This window comes from Eurosta solidaginis, chromosome 1 (assembly GCF_040869045.1).
Source record: "Eurosta solidaginis isolate ZX-2024a chromosome 1, ASM4086904v1, whole genome shotgun sequence".
In the NCBI taxonomy this organism is placed as follows: Eukaryota; Metazoa; Arthropoda; class Insecta; order Diptera; family Tephritidae; genus Eurosta; species Eurosta solidaginis.
In genome coordinates this window covers 347,587,809-347,613,651 of record NC_090319.1, presented here as the reverse complement: position 1 = coordinate 347,613,651, position 25,843 = coordinate 347,587,809, and the positions used below count along the sequence as shown (strand labels likewise).

The following is a 25,843-nucleotide window of genomic DNA, read 5'->3' as shown; positions in this document are numbered from 1 at the left end:
TGTCGAACAGTACAGTAAAGATATGTCCGACAGTACCCGTAGGGGTAAAAGAGGGCGTGTCGAACAATACACAAAGGGGTACAAAGAGGAAGCGGCAAACATTACAAAGAGGATCAGTCCGACAGTACCCGTCCAGGCATAAAAAGGTACAATTGGTCTGTCCATAGGACATGCTCAAACAAAAGGAACCCACCAACCCATACAAAGAGATCAGAACTGGCTATAGTATTATATATAATCCTTTGCGACTATGCCGGATTCATCCTAGACTAGTCACATTTTTTGCAGGGATGTGTACATACATGTACATGTGTAAGTTTATTTTATGTTTTGCTCATAGAAAGACAATCAAGTGAAAATGAATGAGAACGCTTTCGAAATGCAGGTTGCTAAGGCGCCTAATTTTCTGGGTGGTACATATCGTAAGGGAGGGATTTTTATACCTCTGTTCATATTCCTGAGATTTTGTACACGTAGTTTTAAGGACGCAAGCACGAAAAGGAAACCAAATAGTGTAATTTGCTTATATTGGTATTACAATTACGACGGCGGTAGAATAGACCGCCATTCACCAGGAAATGGCCAAATCAATTCTTTTACGTGCGGTTCAAGCAGATCACTACTGCCAGTCGTATGAGGCCAAGTATCCTTTCCTTTACATCCGGTTAGTGGTAACCTAGTCGATAAGTGCTTTAACCTGAATACCTGTTTACGAAAACCTAACTCCATTGTGTCAAACACGGATCTACTGCATGATCAATGGCCCAACTATCGGTTCCATGTTTTCTTCCCTCAACACTTCAGTGCACGAATCGTTTGGTACCAATTTGCTTGTAATCGGGCGATTCAAATACAATTGGTAAGCTAGGAGTTCTATCAGGCTCCTGCCATTTTCTAGTTAAAGGCAACCGGTTGTTGGACAACTCCAACACGGATTATAATACGTTCTTCTCTATGCACAAGTAATTCGCTGTAATTGGTTCTGACCTTGGCAATAGCATCCGATACATGATACGGTCCCACAATTTTAATACAGGGGCATTGTGAGCAACCCTTTCTGAGCACCAGGAATTTGGAACACAATTTAGGGATGTGATACAACCTTTTTAAAGCCTTATGATCCAAAATGCACCTTCGCCATGAACTAAATGTCTATGTCATCTATCAGTGCAAATGTTTTCTTTATGAATAACTGCTTAAATGTTCCCCAAAGTGAGAGCGTTATATAATTCCTTGTGAATAAAACTATTTGTTGTTCGGACAACAGACAGTGATGCTCACAAGTACTTACGACACAAACACTCGCAAGATACATCTAAATTAATCATATTAGTAAACCACTTGCACAATAAGATACATTCCTTTAGTCATAGGTACTACGTTCGCCCAGTTATATACCCGTTCGCCGTGAATGACTACCAATGTAATCTATAAGTACAAATGCACTCAAGATATATCTCATCATTCATAGGTACTAGAGCGCAAAACTGATCATATGGCTGTCTAACGAAGTTTCCAAAAATTTCAAAAAGAAGCGTGGGCTCTAACCCACCCTTACTATTATTCATAATTTTCCACAACGAGGGACCATGTTGCAACTGAACTACCAGCCAAACGTTCATAGTTCAGTTTTATATGCAACATTCGACCTTATTCTCAACATTATTTGCTACATTTATACAACTCTAATAAACTCGCATTATATATCATCAGAATATCCACCGTTACTTTCTTTTATGCTTCCTTTTTAATCAACTTTGAACAATTCTGGGATATAATCAACCATTACTTTGACCTTCCGCAGAAGCGTCTTTGAATTACTTGTGCACAGATTAGCCTACTCCATATGAGAAGTACTATGAGTAAACTTTTTGCCCACCTCCCACCGAAGAAGACCGCATTACTCCGAAGAGAATTCTTTATTGTCAACTCGAACGAAGAAGCGACTGCATAACTTCATTAAGCATGCTTTATTGTCAACTTCCACAGAGGCAATACTACGCATTCAAACCACAGACACCGCGATGCTCCCATAAGGGGGCCATCCCAGCACAGGAAGGTGAGACCTGAATAATTCAGACCACATCTGGCTCTTCGTGCTCCAGCGGTAGCACTTTTTATAAGGACCATGCCTAGGGTCCCACAGATGGTACACAGCGTTCATAACTGCTCCCTTTCGAGTAATGCCACTCATGGATTGGCTAACCATGGTATTATGGCCGCCTTTTACGACCGGTTTACCTACCATGGGCATATTCTAACCCCTAACCCACAGGGGGTAGTGGCGACCTAGTGTTAGAAGGCGACTACCAGGCTAAGGCGCTCTGTCATATTTTTATCACCGCTGAGCGGGTTGTGCGCTGGGCTTGCGATCCGTCAAAATTAACAACTCTCCAATGAAAAGAAAATTATGAGCTCGAATAAGAAAATAACCGTTAACTGATGACGACCCTGAGGCAAGCAAAAATGCCACTGTGCAACAGTGCGTCTTTTCTTCAGCATTTTTTTGTCTTTCTTCTGAGTTACGGTCCCTGTAGAAAAAATTATGACCTCCTGAAAATAACTAACTAGTAGTGGCAACCAACCACTGTACCAGAGACAAAAAAATCAAACCGATAAATTTCTGAATTAGAGAACTATTTATAAAAAAACAAAATTTGATACAAATATGTATAAGTAAATGTTTCTTTTCACGCCGTTCTGCGGTTTTTTCGGCTTTGAAATAGGCCATATCTTTTTCATGCAGCCTGAATAAAAGCCGTCCGTTTTTGATGTTTATTTGAAGCTGACGCATCACAGATCGTTTAGTATAACAGTTTTATATAACTGTTTTTGAGTAATTGCGAAAAAAATATTATTTCACCTTCTTTGCCCAGATCGCATGTTTTGCATGCATCACAAAAGCCATCTGTGGTTGGGTTAGGGATTATGTTTTTATGAGAACAGTAACATACATTTGCATATCTGTAGACAATAGGCTAATTTATTTTGAGGAGAAAATATATAAGGTAGTTAACAAGAAATGTCGAAATAACCATGTCAGACTTTCGTACCTTGGTTTATAAGAAACTAATTTATGGTTAACTATCTTTCCTGCTACGGAAATGCTTATAATATGTGTGACAAAAGGAAAAGACTCATCGACAATTACACATAGTAGTAGTGTATTGGGAAATAGAGGTGACACGAACCTTTTCAGTCATAGCGTATATATCATCCCCTACACACTTCTAAGTACTAATTTTATGCGCACCAATTTCATAAGTGTAGATAAAGTTATGTACTTAGCAGTCCAAAGAAAGTGTAAGTGCAAATGTATAAAAATAGAGCTATGATTTCCATGCCATCGAATTTTCTTGCTATTGTTGTTGCTACCCGGATTCAAATCTAATACTAAGTATGTTTACGTACTTGTAGAAGATTAAAATTATTGCTGTTGGTATCGTCGTTAGCCACATAAAGATTACCCAGTCACGTATCCACCAAAACAGCAAGGGCATCAGCGATGTTCCAATGGACCAACCACAACTTTGATAAATTGCAATTCTGCTGCGATCTTGTCTGCATGAATAAATGAAATTAATAGTTTTAATTTACTTATTGTAAAGTCCATGTAAACAAATAAAATAAATTAGTTTAATAATTTGGGAAAATTTAAACAACGTGACATCAGGATCGACAAGGCGACAGGTGTTTCGATCATACCTTACAAATCCCTTCAAAGCTTTTCTCCCGGGAGTGGGAGTCGAACCCGCACTCCTACGAGAGTTGAAATGGTTACAAACGCATTCAGCTACGTTCATGCCTTAGTTGTTGTAAAGTTTTTCCCAATTGCTTTCTTTTTACATATATTCTTCTACACATCACATACTTCGTATGTAAATTATGTGTTGAAGTTATGCATGTTTGTAAGACGGTTTCAGAGAAACTTGGTATTGTTGCTATTTTTGTTCTATTTATAGAACTACAACGAATTAGCCAAATGTTGTCTGTTCGTATGAGTTAATCGGGGATTGCCCGCATTGCTTTAAATGTATGGAGACATTTTTTTCAAGCAATTTTTAATTTTTATAATTTATTTAATAATTTGGGAAAATTTAAAATAAATTAGTATCAAGTTCAAGGGCGGATTTTACGACTTTTTTACGAGCCGGTCTAACGATGAGGAGCTTTGCACCCACAAAATATTTGAATTTGAAATAAAAAAAAGGCAGCTTAAACATTTTTCTTGTTATTGTAGCAGTATAGGTGTTACAAATAAACTTGAATTTTGGTGCATTTCCTCATTGAAAACAAAAACATTTGAGTAGCAATATATCGGCAAGGAGAATTCTTTACTAGATAGTGATATCCCACAACTGATTGCTTCTCCTTCATATTTTCCAAGCAACGCCTTGGTACAAAAATGGGCGCTTTCAGCGAACACATGTATTGATCAATCGTTGAGTGATAATTCAACCAATTCGCCGTGCAGAAGAATGTCAAATCAAAAAAAATTGTCATTGATTTCGATTAACAGACATATTGTAGTACAAGACATTGTATGGAAAATAATCAAGAAGAAGCCATCAGGTGTTAGCAACACCTGGTACTGAATTCGCCTTGGATTTGCCTTGGTATCGACACTCTGATGTTTGCCAGTGTACCCCACCTGTAGTAGCAACATATGACATGTATGGTCGCATCCTAATATTTCGATATAATAAAGTTGAAAAAGTTACGCTACTTTACATGGGTTGCTAGCCCATTTTATATTACAAATTGACGGCATAATGGAATATCACCATATCGCAGCTGCCAGTTCGAAAACGCCCTATCTCAAAACTCGTTTGAAAGACGCCTTATCTCAGAAATTTTTTTATACATGCCCCAGCAAATATCAAAATGTATTCAATTAAGGCTCGGGTAGAGCGTTTTTGAAAAAAATTCCGAAACAGGGCATTATTCCAACGCTTTCTGTGATAGGGCGTTTCCGAGACGCTAGCCGAGATAGGGTGGCATTCCACTCAGGTCTATATTCAAATGTGCAAAAAGGAATTGAAAACTAAATATTTGTTAAATTAGTTTTGTAGTAGTCTCCAAAGAACAACGAACGAATTATATTAGATCCATACTTACTCTCTAGATATTTCCATTCCAACAATTTGTGGCGCCTGAAACAAACTGTTTACCGCAAGCCCTGTTAAACCCGTCCAGAAGAGGAACACCCAATATAAGTTTGTTGTTATAATAGAAAATGACCGTCCCAATGCACAGAACGCAATGCTGATATAGTAAATAACACGACGTCCGTAACTGAAAAACAAAAAAAAAACCAATAGAGAACAAAAAAAAAAAAAATACTCGAATTTGCTTCAAAAAGCCGGCCTGTATCGTGTTCTACGATCCGTGATTGAGATCATTTTTTTAAGTCAAAATAGCTCTGAAACGAGGAATTGAATCAAGGAAATATGATAAACAATGGGTACGGGTAATCATTAGATGCATCATTTATTAACATTTTTATGAATAGTTGGGCATATTTATGTTTACCGATTGAGAGAAATTGTTTTTTTCAAACGCGCTCGTACAGCGCGATACAGGCACTATTTTTTCCAAAATCGATAAAAATGTTCGATCTAAGTAAAATCGAGTAACAAGTAAATTGAAGGAAGCTAAAACAGTTTAATATTGTTACTAGAAACAGCAAAACATTTAAAGTGGTTTCTTGGTTTTTATACTCAGTTGAGCAGAGCTTACAGAGTATATTAACCTTGATTGGATAACGGTTGGTTGTACAGGTATAAAGGAATCGAGATAGATATAGACTTCCATATATCAAAATCATCAGTATCGAAAAAAAATTTGATTGAGCCATGTCCGTCCGTCCGTCCGTCCGTCCGCCCGTTAACACGATAACTTGAGTAAATTTCGAGGTATCTAGATGGTATGTAGGTTCCTGGGTACTCACCTCAGATCATTATTTAAAATGAACGATATCGGAATATAACCACGCCCACTTTTTCGATATCGAAAATTTCGAAAAATCGAAAAAGTGCGATAATTCATTACCAAAGACGGATAAAGCGATGAAACTTGGTAGGTGAGTTGAACTTATGACGCAGAATAGAAAATTAGTAAAATTTTTGACAATGGGCGTGGCGTCGGCCACTTTTAAAAGAAGGTAATTTGGAAGTTTTGCAAGCTGTAATTTGGCAGTCGTTGAAGATATCGTGATGAAATTTGGCAGGAAAGTTACTCCTATTACTATATGTACTTTAAAAAAAATTTTTTTTAAAAGTCAAATTAAAAAAAAAAAGTTAATATCTTTACAGTATATAAGTAAATTATGTCAATGTCAGTAATGATATGGTGCAACAAAATACAAAAATAAAAGCAGATTTCAAAATGGGCGTGGCTCCGCCCTTTTTCATTTAATTAGTCTAGAATACTTTTAATGCCATAAGTCGAACAAAAATTTACCAATCCTTGTGAAATTTGGTAGTGGCTTAGATTCTAGGATGATAACGTCTGTCCTTCCGCTCGGCCGTTAACACGATAACTTAAGCAAACATGGATATATCTTTACTAAACTCAGTTCACGTAATTATCTGAGCTCACTTTGTATTGGTAGAAAAAATGGCCGAAATCCGACTATGAACACGCCCACTTTTTCGATATCGAAAATTACGAAAAATGAAAAAAATTCTATAATTCTATACCAAATACGAAAAAAGGGATGAAACATGGTAATTGGATTGGTTTATTAACGCAAAATATAACTTTAGAAAAAAACTTTTTAAAATGGATGTGACACCTATCAAATTAAGTAGAAGAAAATGAAAAAGTTCTGCAGGGCGAAATCAAAAGTCCTTGGAATCTTGGCAGGAATACTGTTCGTGGTATTACATATATAAATAAATTAGCGGTACCCGACAGATGATGGTCTGGGTCACCCTGGTCCACATTTTGGTCGATATATCGAAAGCGCCTTCACATATACAACTACCACCACTCCCTTTTAAAACCCTCATTAAAACCTTTAATTTGATATCCATATCGTACAAGCACATTATAGAGTCACCTCTGGTCCAGATTTATAACGATATCCCGAAAAGATGTCCACCTATAGAACTAATGCCCCCTCCCTTTTAAAATACTCATTAACACCTTTCAGTTGATACCCATATCGTACAAACAAATTCTACAGTCACACCTGGTCCACCTTTACGGCGATATCTCAAAAAGGCGTCCACCCATAGAACTAAGGCCCACTCCCTTTTAAAATACTCATTAACACCTTTCGTTTGATACCCATATTGTAAAAACGCATTCTAGAGTCACCCCTGGTCCACCTTTATCGCCATATCTCTAAAAGGCGTCCACCTATAGAACTAAGGCCCACTCCCTTTTAAAATACTCATTAACACCTTTCAGTTGATACCCATATCGTACAAACAAATTCTAGAGTCACCCCTGGTCCACCTTTACGGCGATATCTCGAAAAGGCGTCCGCCCATAGAACTAAGGCCACTCCCTTTTAAAATACTCATTAACACCTTTCGTTTGATACCCATATTGTACAAACGCATTCTAGAGTCACCCCTGGTCCACCTTTATCGCCATATCTCTAAAAGGCGTCCACCTATAGACCTAAGGCCCACTCCCTTTTAAAATACTCATTAACACCTTTCATTTGATACCCATATCGTACAAGCAAATTCTAGAGTCAGCCCTGGTCCACCGTTATGGCGATATCCCGGAATGGCGTCCACCTATAGAATTATAGCCCTCTTAAAATACTCTTTAATTCCTTTCATTTGATACACATGCATACAAGCACATTCCAGGGTTACCCTAGGTTCATTTTCCTACGTTGTGATTTTCCCTTACTTTGTCTCCATAGTTCTCAACTGAGTATGAAATGTTCGGTCCGAACTTAGCCTTCCTTACTTGTTTGAAGTATTTTTGAACTACTTACATATCTCCCATTTGTCCCAGCACAAATGATCCAATCACTTCTGTAACACGACCCACAACGAACACATTCGTCACATACAAATCTTTGGAGCAAACCCAATTTTCTTTGCTTGCTATGGTTGAGTCGTACCAAGTCAAATCATAACTCCAGCCATGCTGACATTCTGTACAAGTGAAAAGAAGATTTTAAGAAATCAGAACAGAGAACTATAATATACAATGAATGCATGGAGGTATATCAATAATTAAAAAAAATTATAAATAAGAATAACTTGAGGCAACAAAATTCCGGGTTATTTTAGGCCGATCTTAGCCCAAATAGGATTTATAGGACTTGAAACCCTTAATATTGACTGTAATGTAGTAGATTCTATCAACCTTCTCAAAATCAGCTTTGTTTGGAGCAATGATAGTGATGGATCAGGTTGAAACATTACTACAATTTTTTGGTTCATTTCGGAGCTATTTCGGGATAAGTTCAGAATTATTTTGAGATTTTTTCGGGATTGTATTACATTCACTCATTCATTTATTTAAATAAAAAAATTAGTACAATAAAATTTAACATCTTTTATAGTACAACAAAAACAAAATTGTAATGAACTATATCAAGTAACCAATAGACAGAGTTGTAGGTATATTAATAAAAATGTATAAATAATAACAATACTAATAGTAATAATAATACCAATAATAATAATAATAATAATAACATTAGTAATAACAGTAGTAATAATTTGAGCTTACGATTTCTTCTCGAACACAAGCGAGATTTTCGAGACACGAGAAATCGAGAACTCGACTTCTCGCGAGATTCTCGTGTCCCGAAGGACTCGTAAATCTCGCGAGGTTCTCGACATAAATTTGATTGCTGTATGGACAGTATTTATAAAATTGTTTTTTTTTTACTTGTGAATTTTTTTTGATTACATTGCTTTCCAATTGCATTTAACTCAAAACATATTTATTATACATATAATTTTGTTCACAATGTTTAATTTTTTTAACGAGACATCGGCTTCTCGCAAGATTCTCGAATCTCGAAATATTGGTAATACTCGCGAGCTTCTCGACTTTCCATTCAGTCGCTGCATTGGCAGTATTCTATACATTTCGGTGTTTTTTAGTTGTGGATTTGTGGAAATTTTCCCGTGCGCTCCAGAAAAAATCCTAAGCTCTATTTAAACAGCCAATGAATAGATTAAATTGAATGTCGAGAAGCTCGCGAGCTTTGCGAGTATTTCGAGAATCTCGCGAGAATTGAAAGTAGAGAAGCTCGCGAGTATTACGAGTAATTCGAGATTCGAGAGTCTCGCGAGAAGGCGGGACTCGGGAAAAATCACTTCTCGAATAAGTTCGAGAAATCGTAAGCTCTAGTAATAATACTTACAAGGCTTCATTAATAACCTATAGATGGTCGATCAGAATTTAAATCCAAATTTGCGAAATAAGAAAATAAGATTTGCTTGAATTTACTTTTGCTTAGCTTACCCCTAACGAAGGCTGGTATGGAATTCCAGGTTCTTATAGTGTTGAAAAAGAACAACCTCGCAGATGCTATAAAATTAAAGGTAGGGACAATTAAATCACTGGCACGCTCAGACCTCGTGAAAAAGTTTGTTAACCAGGTAAGAAGGAGACTTACAACACATAAGACGAAACAGAAAAATACGGCTTCTGGCTTTACCGTACTGGAAAATATCATATCCCAAAAGTTGATTTCTCCAGCTGGAGATGTGATCATATTTCAATTTATTATGGACTAATTCAGAGTATGAAATTATTGGTAGCAGTGGCTGAATTGCGAGTCTCCGCCTAATGACTAAAGGTGTAAAAGCACCAGTCAGCCTCAGACTCCTTAAGGAGGCATACACTTTACATACAACTGAATTACATAATTTGTGAGCAATCCTGGCTTACAGCTCAATTTTTCCATGGTATTTTCCAATAGCTTTTCCATCACAATGTCGGCTATCACTGCTTGGCGAATCCATCGGTAGTTCCTTCCGTTGACTGTAAATTTTATCGTTGTATTTAAAATAGCGACTATCTCGGATGGAAAATGTTGGTATTTCCATAAAAAGTTTTTTGGGTATTTTAGTTTATTTTTCTAAAATTGACCATTTTTCTGATATCAAGCCTAGTGCTAACTGAATTGGTGCGTTGTTAGGAAAAACAAAGATACGAGTTTCTCGTCATCACAAATATATGGGGTATTCCATCCAATTTCGACCAATTTTGAATACGACCCCTTTAGAATTGGCTGAAAGTTTTTCTTCTTTTTCTAGCTTAGGAAAGACGTTTTTCAGAAGTTTTTCAAATTTTTTCATCCAACTCAAAAAAAGTTATGAATTTTTAAAAAAACACCGTTTTTGTTTTCAAAATTCTATAACTTTTTCAAAAATTGACCGTTTGGGATCTTTTTTTTTAAAAAATATGTTTTTAAATATACTTTTCGGAAAAGATACAAAAAAAATTTTAAAGTTTTTTTTTCAATTAAATAAAAAAAAAAAAAAAAAATTCTCGGCCCACTCCGGGATTAGTGGGGATGATTGCAGAATTGATTGAAGTTTTTTATGTGAAAAAAAGGGCGAAATTAGAAAAATCTCGAAAAACTGAAAAAGTACAAAAAAAAAAAATTTCAAAAATTTTTTTGAATTTTTTCCGAAAAGTACATTTAAAAACAAATTAAAAAAAAAGATCCCAAACGGTAAATTTTTGAAAAAGTTATAGCATTTTGAAAACAAAAACGGTGTTTTTTTTTAAATTCATAACTTTTTTTAAGTTGGATGAAAAAATTTGAAAAACTTCTGAAAAAAGTCTTTCGTAAGCTAGAAAAAGAAGAAAAACTTTCAGCCAATTCTAAAGGGGTCGGGTTCAAAATTGGTCGAAATGGGATGGAATACCCCATATGTATTATTTACTATTTCCTTGAAGTCCAGTGTATTTTTTTATGTTGTACAAAGACTCGGACGGGCTTCTTCTTATTGCTCTTTGCTTCTGAGAGTTTTTATTAAATCCCCCTATGTATTTGATAATAGGAAAACTATTTTCATCAACGGTTGGAGCGAATTTGAGTCCCGTTGACAACAGCGCTTTTACGTCGTGTGGGATCTTAACTCTTTTGTTTATGAACCAGTCTTCGTGATTGGTGCCGCTAGTAAAATTGTTGCGTCTTGACCTCAGTTTCTCTAGTTCTTGTTCTTGGCGCTTTTTTATGTTTGTTGTTAATAAATTGCGCTCACTTGTACAAAAATTTACTAACAAAAAGACAATACAGAACTCCACGTCACACGGTGCAGACGTGTAAATAAACATATATTAAGCATATTTTTTATTATTTGTTAATTAATTGATTTTTGATTTATTGTCTAATTTTGTTAAAATTCGCACTGCAGAGGCTTACCGTTGAGCAGAGCTGCTCAACTCCTATACACTTATATCACTTTTGTTTTTGTTTTGCCATGAATCATAGGCACAGATTCAAATTCACACTTTGAATATAAAAAAAAATTTCATAGCACTCGCATATGCCCTCACATATAATTTCGAATCATATGAAAATGCTTGAATTTCTTATGAAAGTGCAAGAAAAAGCACTCCGGTATGGAGCTCAGGCACTTGTGTATGAAAAAAAAAATTCACACTAACAATTTGACAACTAAAAATTATTCAAAAACATTAGGGGGACTCATGAAAGCATATAAACTTATAAGGTGTAAAATTATATCCATTTACACACGCTGTTATATGAACGCACCTAGTAATACTCTTGATAAACTTGGTTGTATATCAGCGGTATTATTTCCAAACAAAATTTTTTTGATTGTTATACAAATTAAAACATGACAACATTAGGAGAAAAATCAAAACTAAAACGCCTTTACTTGCTGATGTTGGAGATTTCTGATGAAAAAGAATGCTGTGATGTCTGCAAGGTTGTATTCCTTTGAATTTACCGCGTTTACACAATGAAAGGTGCGCGTAAATTTATACAAATTATGTAAATGATTTTTCATATAAAATTTGACAGCTCGTTTACGCACTAGATAAATTTATAAGTTTACACACTTTATAAGGCATTTATACGGTTACATGAGGTCCCCTATTATACCATTGAAAAAAATGTGTAATCAAAATTGATTCATAAATAAAATTAAAATAGATAACTGACCGAGGAGCTGAAATATATGGGGTATATGACCAAAGAATGTAAGCAAAACTGTATCAAAACAAGAGGAACCTATTCTAACTTCATATGATATTAGTTATATGATATTAGTTAAGTCAGTAACTAGTGATACAAAATACTGGTTCAGAACTAGACCGAGAGTGCCGAATAAGTATTAGTTCGTAAATAGCTAGATTTTCAGTTATAAAATCGACAAAAAAACTGCTACCAGCTTTAGCAAGCTGCGACTATATATCTGTATGCCTCTTTCTCAACACTATGCCACCAGTACGTAACTATCGAAAAAGCACCAAAAAAAATTTGTACATAGTTAGGAACTAGTGAAAAGTTAAAGCAGTGGGGAGAATTTCCACCGCCTAGGACATCGCCATGTTAAGCTCTCCAATTGAAAACATGTAAAAGAGATAGATGGCGAATTATTAGTTGTTCAGAATGCAGTAGAAATGCACTTATTTTCAGCTAAAGATTCTCCTTACGGGGTAGTTTCTGTGACTTTTTGTTTCAATTCGGTATAATATTTTTCTTGGTCATGAGAAATTTTTTGACTGGAACTGGAAGGAGCCGTAAAGTAACCATACCTATCATTTACTTGTTAAACATTTTATTAAACTCAAATGGCATTTCAAGAATTAAATTTCAGAATTAAATTTATTGGCTTTTGTATGTTGGTGATATAACTATTGACGTAATATTTTAAGCAAATATTTTGTAATATTAAACCAAATATTCAACTTTTTCCGACCTCAAGCAATTGAAACTTTTTATATATACTTTTTTAAAAACAAAAAAGTTTCAGTGCACATACAATTTTGTACATGTATTGTGATTGGTACTTCCATATACAAAATTTTGAGGAGCACTGCCTTTCAATAACCGAAATATATTGGTAAACAAGAAAAATATTTACATATTTTTATTCAAAAATTTCAGCTAGAGCCGGCAAAAAACAAATTTATATAACACAAAAAAAGGTCGCTAAACACTTTAATTAAATCAATTAGGTTCTGTTAAAATTTAAATTGAAAAGTGTTTTAACGTATTTAGTAACGGCCTCAATAAACTTTATGCATACAGATGCGTTAAGTCGCAATAGAATTTCCTTATTCAATATGAATTCACTTATTTAAATTATAAAAACAAACGCTGTGAACACTTTGAATATTTTCTGAAGTAAGTTATTAATCGTTCCACATCAAATAATAAAAAATCTAGTAATATTGATTTTTAAATATTTTTGTTTGATTCATCGATATTCGTTTTAGTCAATTTAAAGGCATGTCAATAATGTACCAATACATATACCTACATATTAAGCTTACAGCTATTACTCACCTGTAACATTACTCTTTGTTTTATTCCAATGCTGCCAATTGCTGGTTTCTGTAAAATTTCTGTCGTACATCTCACAGCTACTGAACTTGCTGGCACCGCGATTATCCACTTGCCTTAGGACATATGTTTAAACAACATAGCATGATTTTATGTCCATGTGTGCAAATATGAAAATATAAATAAAATAATTGAATTTAACTATTAATATTTCTACAAAAACCGAGTGACTTATTGAAAATTAAATGTACATCTACATAGAAACGGATTGTATTGAAGAACATACTTCTAATAAGGACATATAATGGCGTAAATATAAGAGCTACACGAAATATTGCAGCTAATTAAAAACCCATATACAAACTATTGTTACGAATCTTTTGGATTCTCCATCACTATTTCCCTTCTGTTAACGTTCGAATCTCAGAATTTTCGAATAAATAAACTCAAGTCTTCGATATATGAAATTGGTGCTTATTTAAAGCCATTAGAACTTCACAGTTGAAATTAGCCACCTACTCCACTGAGAACGTGTAAAAATCAAACCAATTGACTCCTCGTGTCGCCTGGATCTAGACTTCGAGGACGGCATTTTCGAATAGTTGCTTATTTATTTCTCATTTCTGTATCTCACATTTTATTTTGCTGTATATGTGCATGTACATCTATAGTTTATGTAATTTTATATGCGTTTTTATTGCTGTTTATGTGCGTGAGTAATGTCGTCTCTTTTTTACTGTTTACATGTTGATTGTCTTATCTGCTTAAAATGTCGTTGGAATTGTGCATCATTTATTAACTAGCGGCATGGTGATGACGGCGACTGTCGAATGGGGGTATAATGATTAGCTTTACGCAGATATGACGATACTGCAGCGAATAAAAACTCAGAATGTTCACTGGCTAGGTCGTGTTATGCGAATGGACGAATACGCTCCGGCCAATAAAGTCAGCTGACACCGCAGTTTGGAAGCATAGGAAAGGGGAGACCTGCACTGAGTTGGGGAACCAGGTTGCGGAAGACTTGACCTCACTTGGTGCACCCAATTGCCTTCAGTTATCGCGAGACAGATAAAGCTGAATGGCTTGTTACGCAACGGCCAATAACGCTTAGTCATTTAAGCGTCATTTAATGATGATGAAGATGATAGTGACGTATCGGTCTCGCTTATAATTGCCACACTATAAAAGCTACTTGTTTTTTGCTGACCTTTTTTTGTAGTTCGTCATTTTAACCGGTTCAAATATAAACCAGCTTTCAACTTTCAGTTTGTTATATATTAATTCAAATTAAATATATTGGTAAGTTCCGAGTTGTCGCCTTAACCCATTGACAGATCAAGTTGTTGATAAGCGCAATGCAAAGCTTTATAACTTCAAAGCTTCCGCAACCCAATTGTCAACCTCACCTACTCTAGGGGAATCCTGTTACAAATTTGAATGTATCATATACATGTTTAGCAGACGAGGTTCTGACGACCCCAAGTTACTCATGGAACTAGGGGTTTAGGGGCGGGATGACCTAGAAGGTTTAGTGTGGTCAAAAAAAAAAAAAAAAAAAAAACGGCGTGTAGAATGAGAGAGCTTGAGGCGGAAGTAGAAATAGAGAGTATAATGGAGGGTGTGTTTCATACATTTATAGCTTACATGGATACTTACGTCGGTAATGTTATATGCCTCCATTCGTCCAGTGAATAATTTGTTAATCCTTGTCCTGGTACAGTGCACCAATGTTGTGGAATATCGAGGGCTAATATAATATTCATATATACCATTGAACCAGCAGCTGCTAAAGCCAGTATGAATATTATATTATAAATAAGTTGAAAGCGGCCATGATTACCAACACGTTCCATGATTTTTTGGAAGGGATCATTTTCTTCAGACTCATCGAAATTGAGTTCGTCATCGATTGGCAGAGATTTACAGACGTCACCATTTTGCTTTTCATTTAACATATCTGTATATATACATGTGCTTTTATGTGTGGTATTAGATGTAGTATTACTTGAGCTTAATGGACAAAGTAAAGTTCAAAATTATAACGTAGCAATCGGCATCAGTGTGCTGTAAAAAGACAAGGTGAGTAAGTAGATCAAATATGTAGATAAAATTGTCTCTATATAAGCCTACTTGCATATACATAGGCAAAAATTACTTGTTTAAACAACAACACTGTTGACTTAAAAACACTAAAACGGTAGTCATCTGAAACGGCTCAATTGCAGGTGGAGTGTGTTTGGATAAGTATCTTTTCAAAACAATTAGCAAATAAGAATAAAAACAAGTAAGGACGGGACTGTCTTCGGCTGTGCCGAAGACTTCAAACCTTTCATTAATGGGGTTGAACAATAATTTTATCCCATTCGTAATATGCAAATAATCGACAGTATAAGATATAAAATATACAGTGAACAGATGTACATACCTATGCGATTTTTAAGATAAATATAAAATAAACAAGTAAGGAAGGCTAAGTTCGGGTGTAACCGAACATTACATACTCAGTTGAGAGCTATGGAGACAAAATAAGGGAAAATCACCATGTAGTAAAAGAACCTAAGGTAACCCTGGAATGTGTTTGTATGACATGTGTATCAAATGGAAGGTATTAAAGAGTATTTTAAGAGGGAGTGGGCCTAAGTTCTATAGATGGAAGCCTTTTCGAGATATCGCCATAAAGGTGGACCAGGGCTGACTCTAGAATTTGTTTGTAAGATATGGGTATCAAATGAAAGGTGTTAATGAGTATTTTAAAAGGGAGTGGGTCTAAGTTCTATAGGTGGACGCCTTTTCGAGACATCGCCATAAAGGTGGGCCAGGGGTGACTCTAGAATTTGTTTGTACGATATCGGTATCAAATGAAAGGTTTTAATGAGTATTTTAAAAGGGAGTGGGCCTTAGTTGTATAAGTGGAGGCCTTTTCGAGATATCGCCATAAACGTGGACCAGGGGTGACTCTAGAATGTGTTTGTACGATATGGGTATCAAATTATTGTTAGTGAGGGGTTTAAAAGGGAGTGGCCCTTAGTTGTATATGTGAAGGCGTTTTCGAGATATCGACCAAAATGTGGACCAGGGTGATCCAGAACATCATCTGTCGGGTGCCGCTAATTTATTTATATATATAATACCTGCAAAGATTTCAAGGGTTTTTTATTTCGCCCTGCAGAACTTTTTCATTTTCTTCTACTTAATATGGTAGGTGTCACACCCATTTTAAAAAGTTTTTTTCTAAAGTTATATTTTGTGTCAATAGACCAATGCAATTACCATGTTTCATCCCTTTTTTCGCATTCGGTATATAATTATGGCATTTTTTTTCCATTTTTCGTAATTTTCGATATCGAAAAAGTGGGCATGGTCATAGTCGGATTTCGGCCATTTTTTACACCAATACAAAGCGAGTTCAGATAAGTACGTGAAATGAGTTTAGTAAAGATATATCGATTTTTGTTCAAGTTATCGTGTTAAGGGCCGAGCGGAAGGACGATCGACTGTGTATAAAAACTGGGCGTGGCTTCAACCGATTTCGCCCCTTTTTTACAGAAAGAAGTTATCGTCCTAGAATCTAAGCCTCTACCAAATTTCACAAGGATTGGTAAATCTTTGTTCGACTTATGGCATTAAAAGTATCCTTGAAAAATTAAATGAAAAAGGGCGCAGCCACGCCCATTTTGAAATTTTCTTTAATTTTTGTATTTTGTTGCACCATATCATTACTGGAGTTGAATGTTGACATAATTTACTTATATACTGTAAAGATATTAACTTCTTTTAAAATTTGACTTAAACACATTTTTTTTTTAAGTGGGCGTGGCCGTTCTCCGATTTTGCAAATTTTTTTTAAGCATACATATAGTAATAAGGGTAACGTTGCTGCCAAATTTCATCATGATATCTTCAACGACTGCCAAATTACAGCTTGCAAAACTTCTAAATTACCTTCTTTTAAAAGTGGGCGGTGCCACGCCCGTTGTCCAAAATTTTACTAGTTTTCTATTCTGCGTCATATGTTCAAATCACCTACCAAGTTTCATCGCTTTATCCGTATTTGGTAATGAATTATTGCACTTATTCAATTTTTCGAAATATTCGATATCGAAAAAGTGGGCGTGGTTATAGTCCGATATCGTTCATTTTAAATAGCGATCTGAGATGAGTGCCCAGGAACCTACATACCAAATTTTATCAAGATACCGCAAAATTTACTCAAGTTATCGTGTTAACGGGCAGACGGACGGACGGACGGACATGGCTCAATCGAATTTTTTTTCGATACTGATGATTTTGATATATGGGAGTCTATATCTATCTCGATTCCTTTATACCTGTACAACGAACCGTTATCCAATCAAAGTTAATATACTCTGTGAGCTCTGCTCAACTGAGTATAAAAATAGGCAGGTAGCTTGTGTGAGGATGCAAAGTTTCACATTTTTTGGTCTGCATGAAATAGCTATGACAATGAATCACTTATCTCAACAATGTATGACTTAAGCATAAGTATTTGATGAAATTTGAAACTTTTAGCCGTTAAAAAGGGGGCAGAAATGAGAGTTTATATGGGGTATATAATATATATAACACCGATCTCTATAATTTTTTCAGACAACAATGAATGCTCGTAAGCTACGTAAGCATTCGGTGAAATTTGAAGCTTCTAGCTCTTAAAATGTGACAGATATTGCGAAAAGTCTCTTATCTGAACAATCGGTTGTAGGGGACATATGCTATATATACGACCGATCTCTCCGAAATTTTCAGACAACAATATTTGTTATATCGGAAGCATTCAGGGAAATTTTAAAGGTTCTGTGATTTTTTCAGACAACAACGAATGCTCCATATGTAAGCATTCGGTGAAATTTGAAACTTCTAGCTGTTAAAATGTGACAGAAATTGCGAAAAGTCTCTTATCTGAATAACCGGTTGTATGAGATATATACTATATATACCATCGATCCATAAAATTTTTCCAGACAACAATGAATGCTGTATACAATGAATTCTCTATACGTAAAAATGAAATTTGAAGCCGGTAAAATGGGGTAGTAATTACGGTTGTGGGGGATATATGCTATAGTGGTCTGATCCGGCCGGTTTCGACAAATACCCGCTCACCAAATTTCATTAAAGTATCTCAAAAATTTGAATAAATGAATAAAAGCAGAGAGACGGACATGGCTAAATCAACTCAGCTCTTCATCTTGATCATTTGGGTATATTTATTGGTGGGTCTATCTACTTTCCTTTAATGACTTACAATTTTGAGATTCGTGAAAAAGTTAATATACCATTTCATGTTCATGAAAGGTATATTTAGTTTGTTTTACAGTTAGCTTTTTTGTCTGTAGGTTAGTTACAATGACTAGTTGAATTTGCATCGTAGTATACAACACTTAAACAGTTTCACTGCAATGCTTGTGTTTACTAAATAAATAATAAATTCAAAGTTAGTTTTTACTGTTTGGCATTATATTGACAAAATTTGATAAAAAATCTCCACGTATATTTTCGTCTACGCTGCTATGTGTATGTACAAATAGTTAAACAAATATGATTGTTTGTATTTGCCCGTGCTATAACACAAAATAGAGTTGTAATTTTTACTATTCCCAAACTAATGACAGTAGTCAAAGACTTATTTCTGTCATATCATAACATGTTTATGTCGACATTTGATTCATTTTTCTAGTGCTAATGCCCTGGGTATAAGTCCCAGTTAAAGCAACATCAAGTAAAAATAAGTTTTTCAATTAAAATAGCGTCTTTCTAAGCGGAGTTTATGCACGGCTGTCATTTGGCAAACACTCACATTTTATTTCTGCCATGAAAATCTTCTCAGTGAAAATTCATTTGCCTTGTAGCTGCCGTTTGAAGCCGGCGTTAAATACGTAAATTTCTGGAAAAAAAATTGAAAACGATAGCGTCGAAAATTGGAAGAGAAGCTCGGCCTAAATCTCTGCGAAGGTGAATCGTGCCAAGTATTTTGTATTGGTAATTTGGGCTTAGTTTAATCACACAACTACTGACGTTGAATATCAGTCAAAAGTACTTAAATATTATAGAGTTATTGCAAACTTTTTTAAGGTCAAACCCTTAGGATAAGTGGGCGTGGATTTTGATTATCTTCACTCAGTCTATATAATTTAGCAAGGTTAAGGTCTTTGCCAAATTTCAATGAAATATATTTAACGGCTCTCGATTTACAGCTTGTTAAACTTCCAAATTTTCTTTTTCTTAATGAAAGTGGTGCCACGCTCATATTCCAAAATTATTTGAAATTTATGTTCTGCTTCGTGATGAATGGTAGCATAGCTTAGGTAGAAAATGAAATGACGCATAATTCCAATGGTTTGATTTTTATAGCTTTTTTGGACCTAATATTGCAAATATTCGCAGGATCAAAACAAATATCAAGGAGCGCTTTTTAAGTAATATAGCTCAATAAACAAATGACGCAGAAAGCAATTAGGTTAAAGTTGTACAATAAAAAGATGTGTGATTTGGCAAATGTATTTGTGAACAGCTTAATTTTTGCAAAAGTGCGGGTTTGAATACTACTATCTTGAGAAAAATCTTTAAAATAATTTACAAGGTATAATCATTACGGACGTTGCCTTGCCCTTCCTGGTGTCTTGTTGCTTTAATTTTTATCCATATATTTATCAAAATAAATTGTTTATATTGACAAGTTGAATAGACTATGTTAAAATGTTTGGTGCCACGCTCATATTCCAAAACTTTTTGAAATTTATATTTTGCGTCATAAAACTAATTCACCTACCAAATTTTATCAGTATTCGTTTATGAAATATGTAATTTTTTCCATTTTTCTAAGTTTTCGATATCGCCTGATTTCGCTTATTTTCAATACGAATGTATTCTTCGTCCAAATAAGCCCGAATACCAAATTTTGCGAAGATATCTCAATTTTGCTCAAGTTATCGTGTTAACGGACGGACAAATGGACAGACGCACGGTGGGGTATTTGATCAATCTAGCTGGCTAAAAGTCGATTTTTCAAAATATTCCAATTTTTTTTTAATATACTCCCTGGCGCTCCAAGATGTCCACTGAATAGTATATATACCACAAAACCAATCTACAACGTCAACGGAGCTAACCGTGTATAAAAATTGTATGCAGATCGATGTATTTTTGGATTAAAAAGCAATATACCTTTCTAACCTAGATACTTGTTCACTTCTTTAGCCTTAATCAAATCTAGTTACATTTTCTTTTAGGAGAGGTAAATGTGTTTTTAATTCGTATGTTCGATTTTTTATACGGCATGTTTTAACTGAGTTATTCTACTTGTAATACTATAACTGTTCAATTTTAAATTTCTTAAAAACTTTGCAAACAAAAAGATATATCTTTTTTCATTGCATATCATGTCAGTAATTTTTTGGCAATGCATAGGCTTGTGTTTGTTTCAAAGTTTAATAACAACAAGTAAGGAAAGCTAAGTTCGGGTGTAACTGAACATTACATACTCAGCTGAGAGCTTTGAAGGAAAATCACCATTTAGCAAAATGAACCTAGGGTAACCCTGGAATGTGTTTGTATGACATGGGTTTCAAATGGATGGTATTAAAGAATATTTTAAAAGAGAGTGGGCCATAGTTCTATAGGTGGATGCCATTTCGGGATATCGCCATAAAGGTGGACCAGAGATCACTCTAGAATGTGTTTCTACGATATGGGTATCAAATGAAAGGTGCTAATGAGTATTTTAAAAGGGAATGGGCCAAAAGTCGATTTTTCAAAAACATTTTTATAAGTGGACACCTTTTCGAGATATCTCCATAAACGTGGACCAGAGGTGACTCTAGAATGTGTTTGTACGATGTGGGTATCAAACTAAAGGTATTAATGAGGGTTTTAATAGGGAGTGACACTTAGTTGTATATGTGAAGGCGTTTTTGAGATATCGATAAAAATGTGGACCAGGGTGACCCAGAACATCATCTGTCGGGTACCGCTAATTTATTTATATATGTAACACCACGAACAGTATTCCGGCCAGGATTCCAAGGGCTTTTGATTTCGCTCTGCAGAACTTTTTCATTTTCTTCTACTTAATATGGTAGGTGTCACACCCATTTCACAAAGTTTTTTCTTAAGTTATATTTTGCGTCAAAAAACGAATGCAATTACGATGTTTCATCTCTTTTTTATACTCAGTTGAGCAGAGCTCACAGAGAATATTAAATTTGATTGCATGACGGTTGGTTGTACAGGTATAAAGAAATCGAGATATATATAGACTTCCATATATCAAAATCATCAGGATCGAAATAAAATTTGATTGAGCCATGCCCGTTCGTCCGTTAACACAATAACTTGAGTAAATTTTGAGGTATCTTGATGAAATTTGGTACGTAGGTTCCTGAGCACTGATCTCAGATCGATATTTAAAAGGAACGATATCGGACTATAACCACGACCACTTTTTCGATATCGAAAATTTCGAAAAACCGAAAAAGTGCAATAATTCATTACCAAATACAGATAAAGCGATGAAATTTGATAGGTGAGTTGAACTTATGACGCGGAATTGAAAATTAGTAAAATTTTGGACAATGGGTGTGGCACCGCCCATTTTTAAAAGAAGGTAATTTAAAATTTTGCAAGCTGTAATTTGGCAGTCGTTGAAGATATCATGATGAAATTTGGCAGGAACGTTACTCCTATTACTATATGTACGCTTAATAAAAATTAAAAAAATCGCAGAAGGACCACCCCACTTTTAAAAAATTTTTTTTTTAAGTCAAATTTTACAAAAAATTTAATATCTTCACAGTATATAAGTAAATTATGTCAACATTCAACTCCAATAATGATATGGTGCAACAAAATACAAAAATAAAAGAAAACTTAAAAATGGGCCTGGCTCCGCCCTTTTTAATTTAATTTGTCTAGGATACTTTTAATGCCATAAGTCGAACAAAAATTGACCAATCCTTTTGAAATTTGGTAGGGCATAGACTTTATGACGTTAATAGTTTTCTGTGAAAATGGGCGATATCGTTTGAAGCCACGCCCAGTTTTAATACGCGGTCGTCGGTCTGCCCTTCCGCATGGCCGTTTATACGATAACTGCAGCAAAAATCGACATATGTTTACTGAACTTAGTTCACGTACTTATCTGAACGCACTTTATCTTGGTATAAAAAATGAACGAAATCCGACTATGACCACGCCCACTTTTTCGATATCGAAAATAACGAAAAATGAAAAAAATGCCATAATTCTATACCAAATACGAAAAAAGGGATGAAACATGGTAATTGGATTGGTCTATTGACGCGAAATATAACTTTGGAAAACACTTTGTAAAATGGGTGTGACACCTACCATATTAAGTAGAAGAAAATGAAAAAGTTCTGCAGGGCGAAATAAAAAACCCTTGAAATCTTTGCAGGTATTACATATATAAATAAATTAGCGGTATCCAACAGATGATGTTCTGGGTCACCCTGGTCCACATTTTGGTCGATATCTGGAAAACGCCTTCACATATACAACTACCACCACTCCCTTTTAAAACCCTCATTAATACCTTTAATTTGATACCCAAATCGTACAAACACATTCTAGAGTCACCCTGGGTCCACCTTTATGGCGATATTTCGAAAAAGCGACCACCTATACAACTACACCACTCCCTTTTAAAACACTCATTTGATACCCATATCGTACAAACAAATTCTATGGTCACTCCTGGTCCACGTTTATGGCGATATCCCTAAATGGCGTCCAGCTATAGAACTATGGCCCACTCCCTCATAAAATACTCTTTAATACCTTCCATTTGATACACATGTCATACAAACGCATTCCAAGGTTTCCCTCGATTCATTTTCCTACATGGTTATTTTCCCTTATGTTGTCACCATAGCTCTCAACTGAGTTTGTAATGTTCGGTTACACCCGAACTTAACCTTCCTTACTTGTTCATATTTGGTATAGAATTATGGAATTTTCTTCATTTTTCGTAATTTTCGATATCGGAAAATTGGGCGTGGTCATAGTCGTATTTCGGCCATTTTTTATACCAAAATAAAGTGAGTTCAGGTAAGTACGTGAACTATGTTCAGTAAAGATATATCGATTTTTGCTCGAGTTATCGTGTTAACGGCCGAGCGGAAGGACAGAAGGTCGGCTGTGTATAAAAACTTGGCGTGGCTTCAACCAATTTCGCCCATTTTCACAGAAAAAAGTTATCGTCATAGAATCTATGTCCCTACCAAACTTCACAAGGATTGGTAAAATTTTGTTCGACTTATGGCATTAAAAGTATTCTAGACGAATTAAATGAAAAGGGCGGGGCCACGCCCATTTTGAAATTTTCTTTTATTTTTGTATTTTGTTGCACCATATCATTACTGGAGTTGAATGTTCACATAATTTACTTATATACTTATATACATAATTTGACTTTAAAAAAATTTTTTTTTTGAAGTGGGCGTGTTCGTCTTCCGATTTTGGTAATTTTTATTTAGCACGCATACAGTAATAGCAGTAACGTGCCTGCCAAATTTCGTTATGATATCTTCAACGACTGCCAAATTACAGCTTGCAAAACTTTTTAATTACCTTCTTTTAAAAACGGGCGGTGCCACGCCCATTGTCCAAAATTTTACTAATTTTCTATTCTGCGTCATAAGGTCAACGAACCTACTAAGTTTTACTGCTTTATCCATTTTTGGTAATTAATTATCGCACTTTTTCGGTTTTTCGAAATTTTCGATATCGAAAATGTGGGCGTGGTTGTTGTCCGATTTCATTCATTTTAAATAATAATCTGAGGTGAGCTCCCAGGAACCTACATACCAAACTTCATCAAGATACCTCAAAATTTACTCAAGTTATCGTGTTTACGGACGTACGGACGGACATGGCTAAATCAATTTCTTTTTTCGTCCAGATCATTTTGATATATAGAACTCTATATCTATCTCGATTAGTTTATGCCGTTACGGATTACCGTTATGCGAACAGAGTTAATATACTCTAAGAGCTCTGCTCAGCTGAGTATAAAAACGGCTGCGCACACCTGCGATTTTTTGAGTGGTAATCAATTTTGTAAGATACTGATACCCCTATTGGCAAAAGGTGGCAACCTTGCGAAAACATCGTCAGTGGCACCACCTAGGTGGAACGACTTAAAATGTAATACTATATAAATGTACCACATTTGATTCAAATCGGTTAAGCCGTTTCCGAGATGATAGTGGATATACAAAGAAATATAAAAAGGGAAGTGAGGTGCAACCCTAAGTGGCAAAGCCTACTTAAAAGTGTCAATAAAAATGCAGAGTAAAATACCTTTCGTTTGATACCCATATTGACATACATATCTCATGTAATGCTAAAAATTGACCCCGGGTCCGTCCGAGACCGGGTGCTCGATCCATAGTAATTCTGAGCGGAACACCGTGAATTTACTGCCAAATATTTCCTTTCGTAACAATGAAGTGAGACAACCACTTTTTAACAGAAATAACTATCCTATTTTAGTTTGGCCAGCTTGATTGATCAAATACCCCACCGTGAGACGGATGGACAGGGTTTAATCAAATTTTCTTTCGATACTGATGATTTTCATATTTCGAAGTATATATTTATCTCGATTCGTTTATAACTGTACAAAAAACCATTATTCAATCAAAGTTATAACACCCTGTGTACAACCACAGCTGGGTATAATAATGAACGAATTTTGGGCTGGAACCGGCCATTTTTGTAATAACAAAAAAATTTGACTCAAAAAGTGCTTATTTTTGCTAATTGTATTATTACTATGAAAGAGGCGCCGCTGGAGTTGATTTTAAATAAGACGTTTTTTTTTAATTTTTTCTCATTAAAAATTATTCCGCTCGAATCTAGCTATAAAAGCTATTGTAGGACCACGTTTGCACATGCACTAATCTGCAATTAATCCTCAATAGATAATCTATGCATTTACATATGTTCCATCACCAGGAACTAGATTATTATTTGTCAAGTGTTCACGTTTCTGTTTTGTTCCATGCCTCCACTTAGAGATTACAGCCTAGAGGTGATATTTTGTTATTTTAAAAATCGGAATATCTAAAATTTGTTCATATTTACCGATTATCGAGTGGAAAAAGTTATATGGGAAATCTGGTTATTTAGTTAACGACTAGGAGTTAAGTACGAAAATGATGATAATCTCGTTATATTTAAACTAGGTATAAAGCTGTCAAATCGCATAATTTTTTTTTTTCAAGTCCGAGAGAAATTTGTTTCGAGTTTTCTTTCGAATAGTCCCTAAAAAAAATATAGTATATATCTCATACAATCGATTGTTCAGATAAGAAACTTTGC

The 25,843-nt window shown here is 35.1% G+C and overlaps 1 protein-coding gene across 3 annotated transcripts in view; it reads right to left on the bottom strand.

Annotated features, from left to right (window-relative positions):
* LOC137238025 (carcinine transporter-like) overlaps nucleotides 1-25,843 on the bottom strand; it is a 35,668-nt gene that overhangs the window by 8,594 nt on the left and 1,231 nt on the right. For 2 of the 3 annotated variants that reach the window (XM_067762542.1, XM_067762540.1), the window contains exons 2-6: nucleotides 15,140-15,440; nucleotides 13,484-13,596; nucleotides 7,961-8,123; nucleotides 5,119-5,295; nucleotides 3,412-3,561 (exon numbers count right to left, since the gene is read on the bottom strand). In XM_067762542.1, the coding sequence (XP_067618643.1) occupies nucleotides 3,412-3,561; nucleotides 5,119-5,295; nucleotides 7,961-8,123; nucleotides 13,484-13,596; nucleotides 15,140-15,440 (904 nt within the window). Of the gene's footprint in view, nucleotides 1-3,411; nucleotides 3,562-5,118; nucleotides 5,296-7,960; nucleotides 8,124-13,483; nucleotides 13,597-15,139; nucleotides 15,548-25,843 lie in introns of all 3 variants that reach the window. The other variant, XM_067762541.1, reaches the window with a different exon arrangement.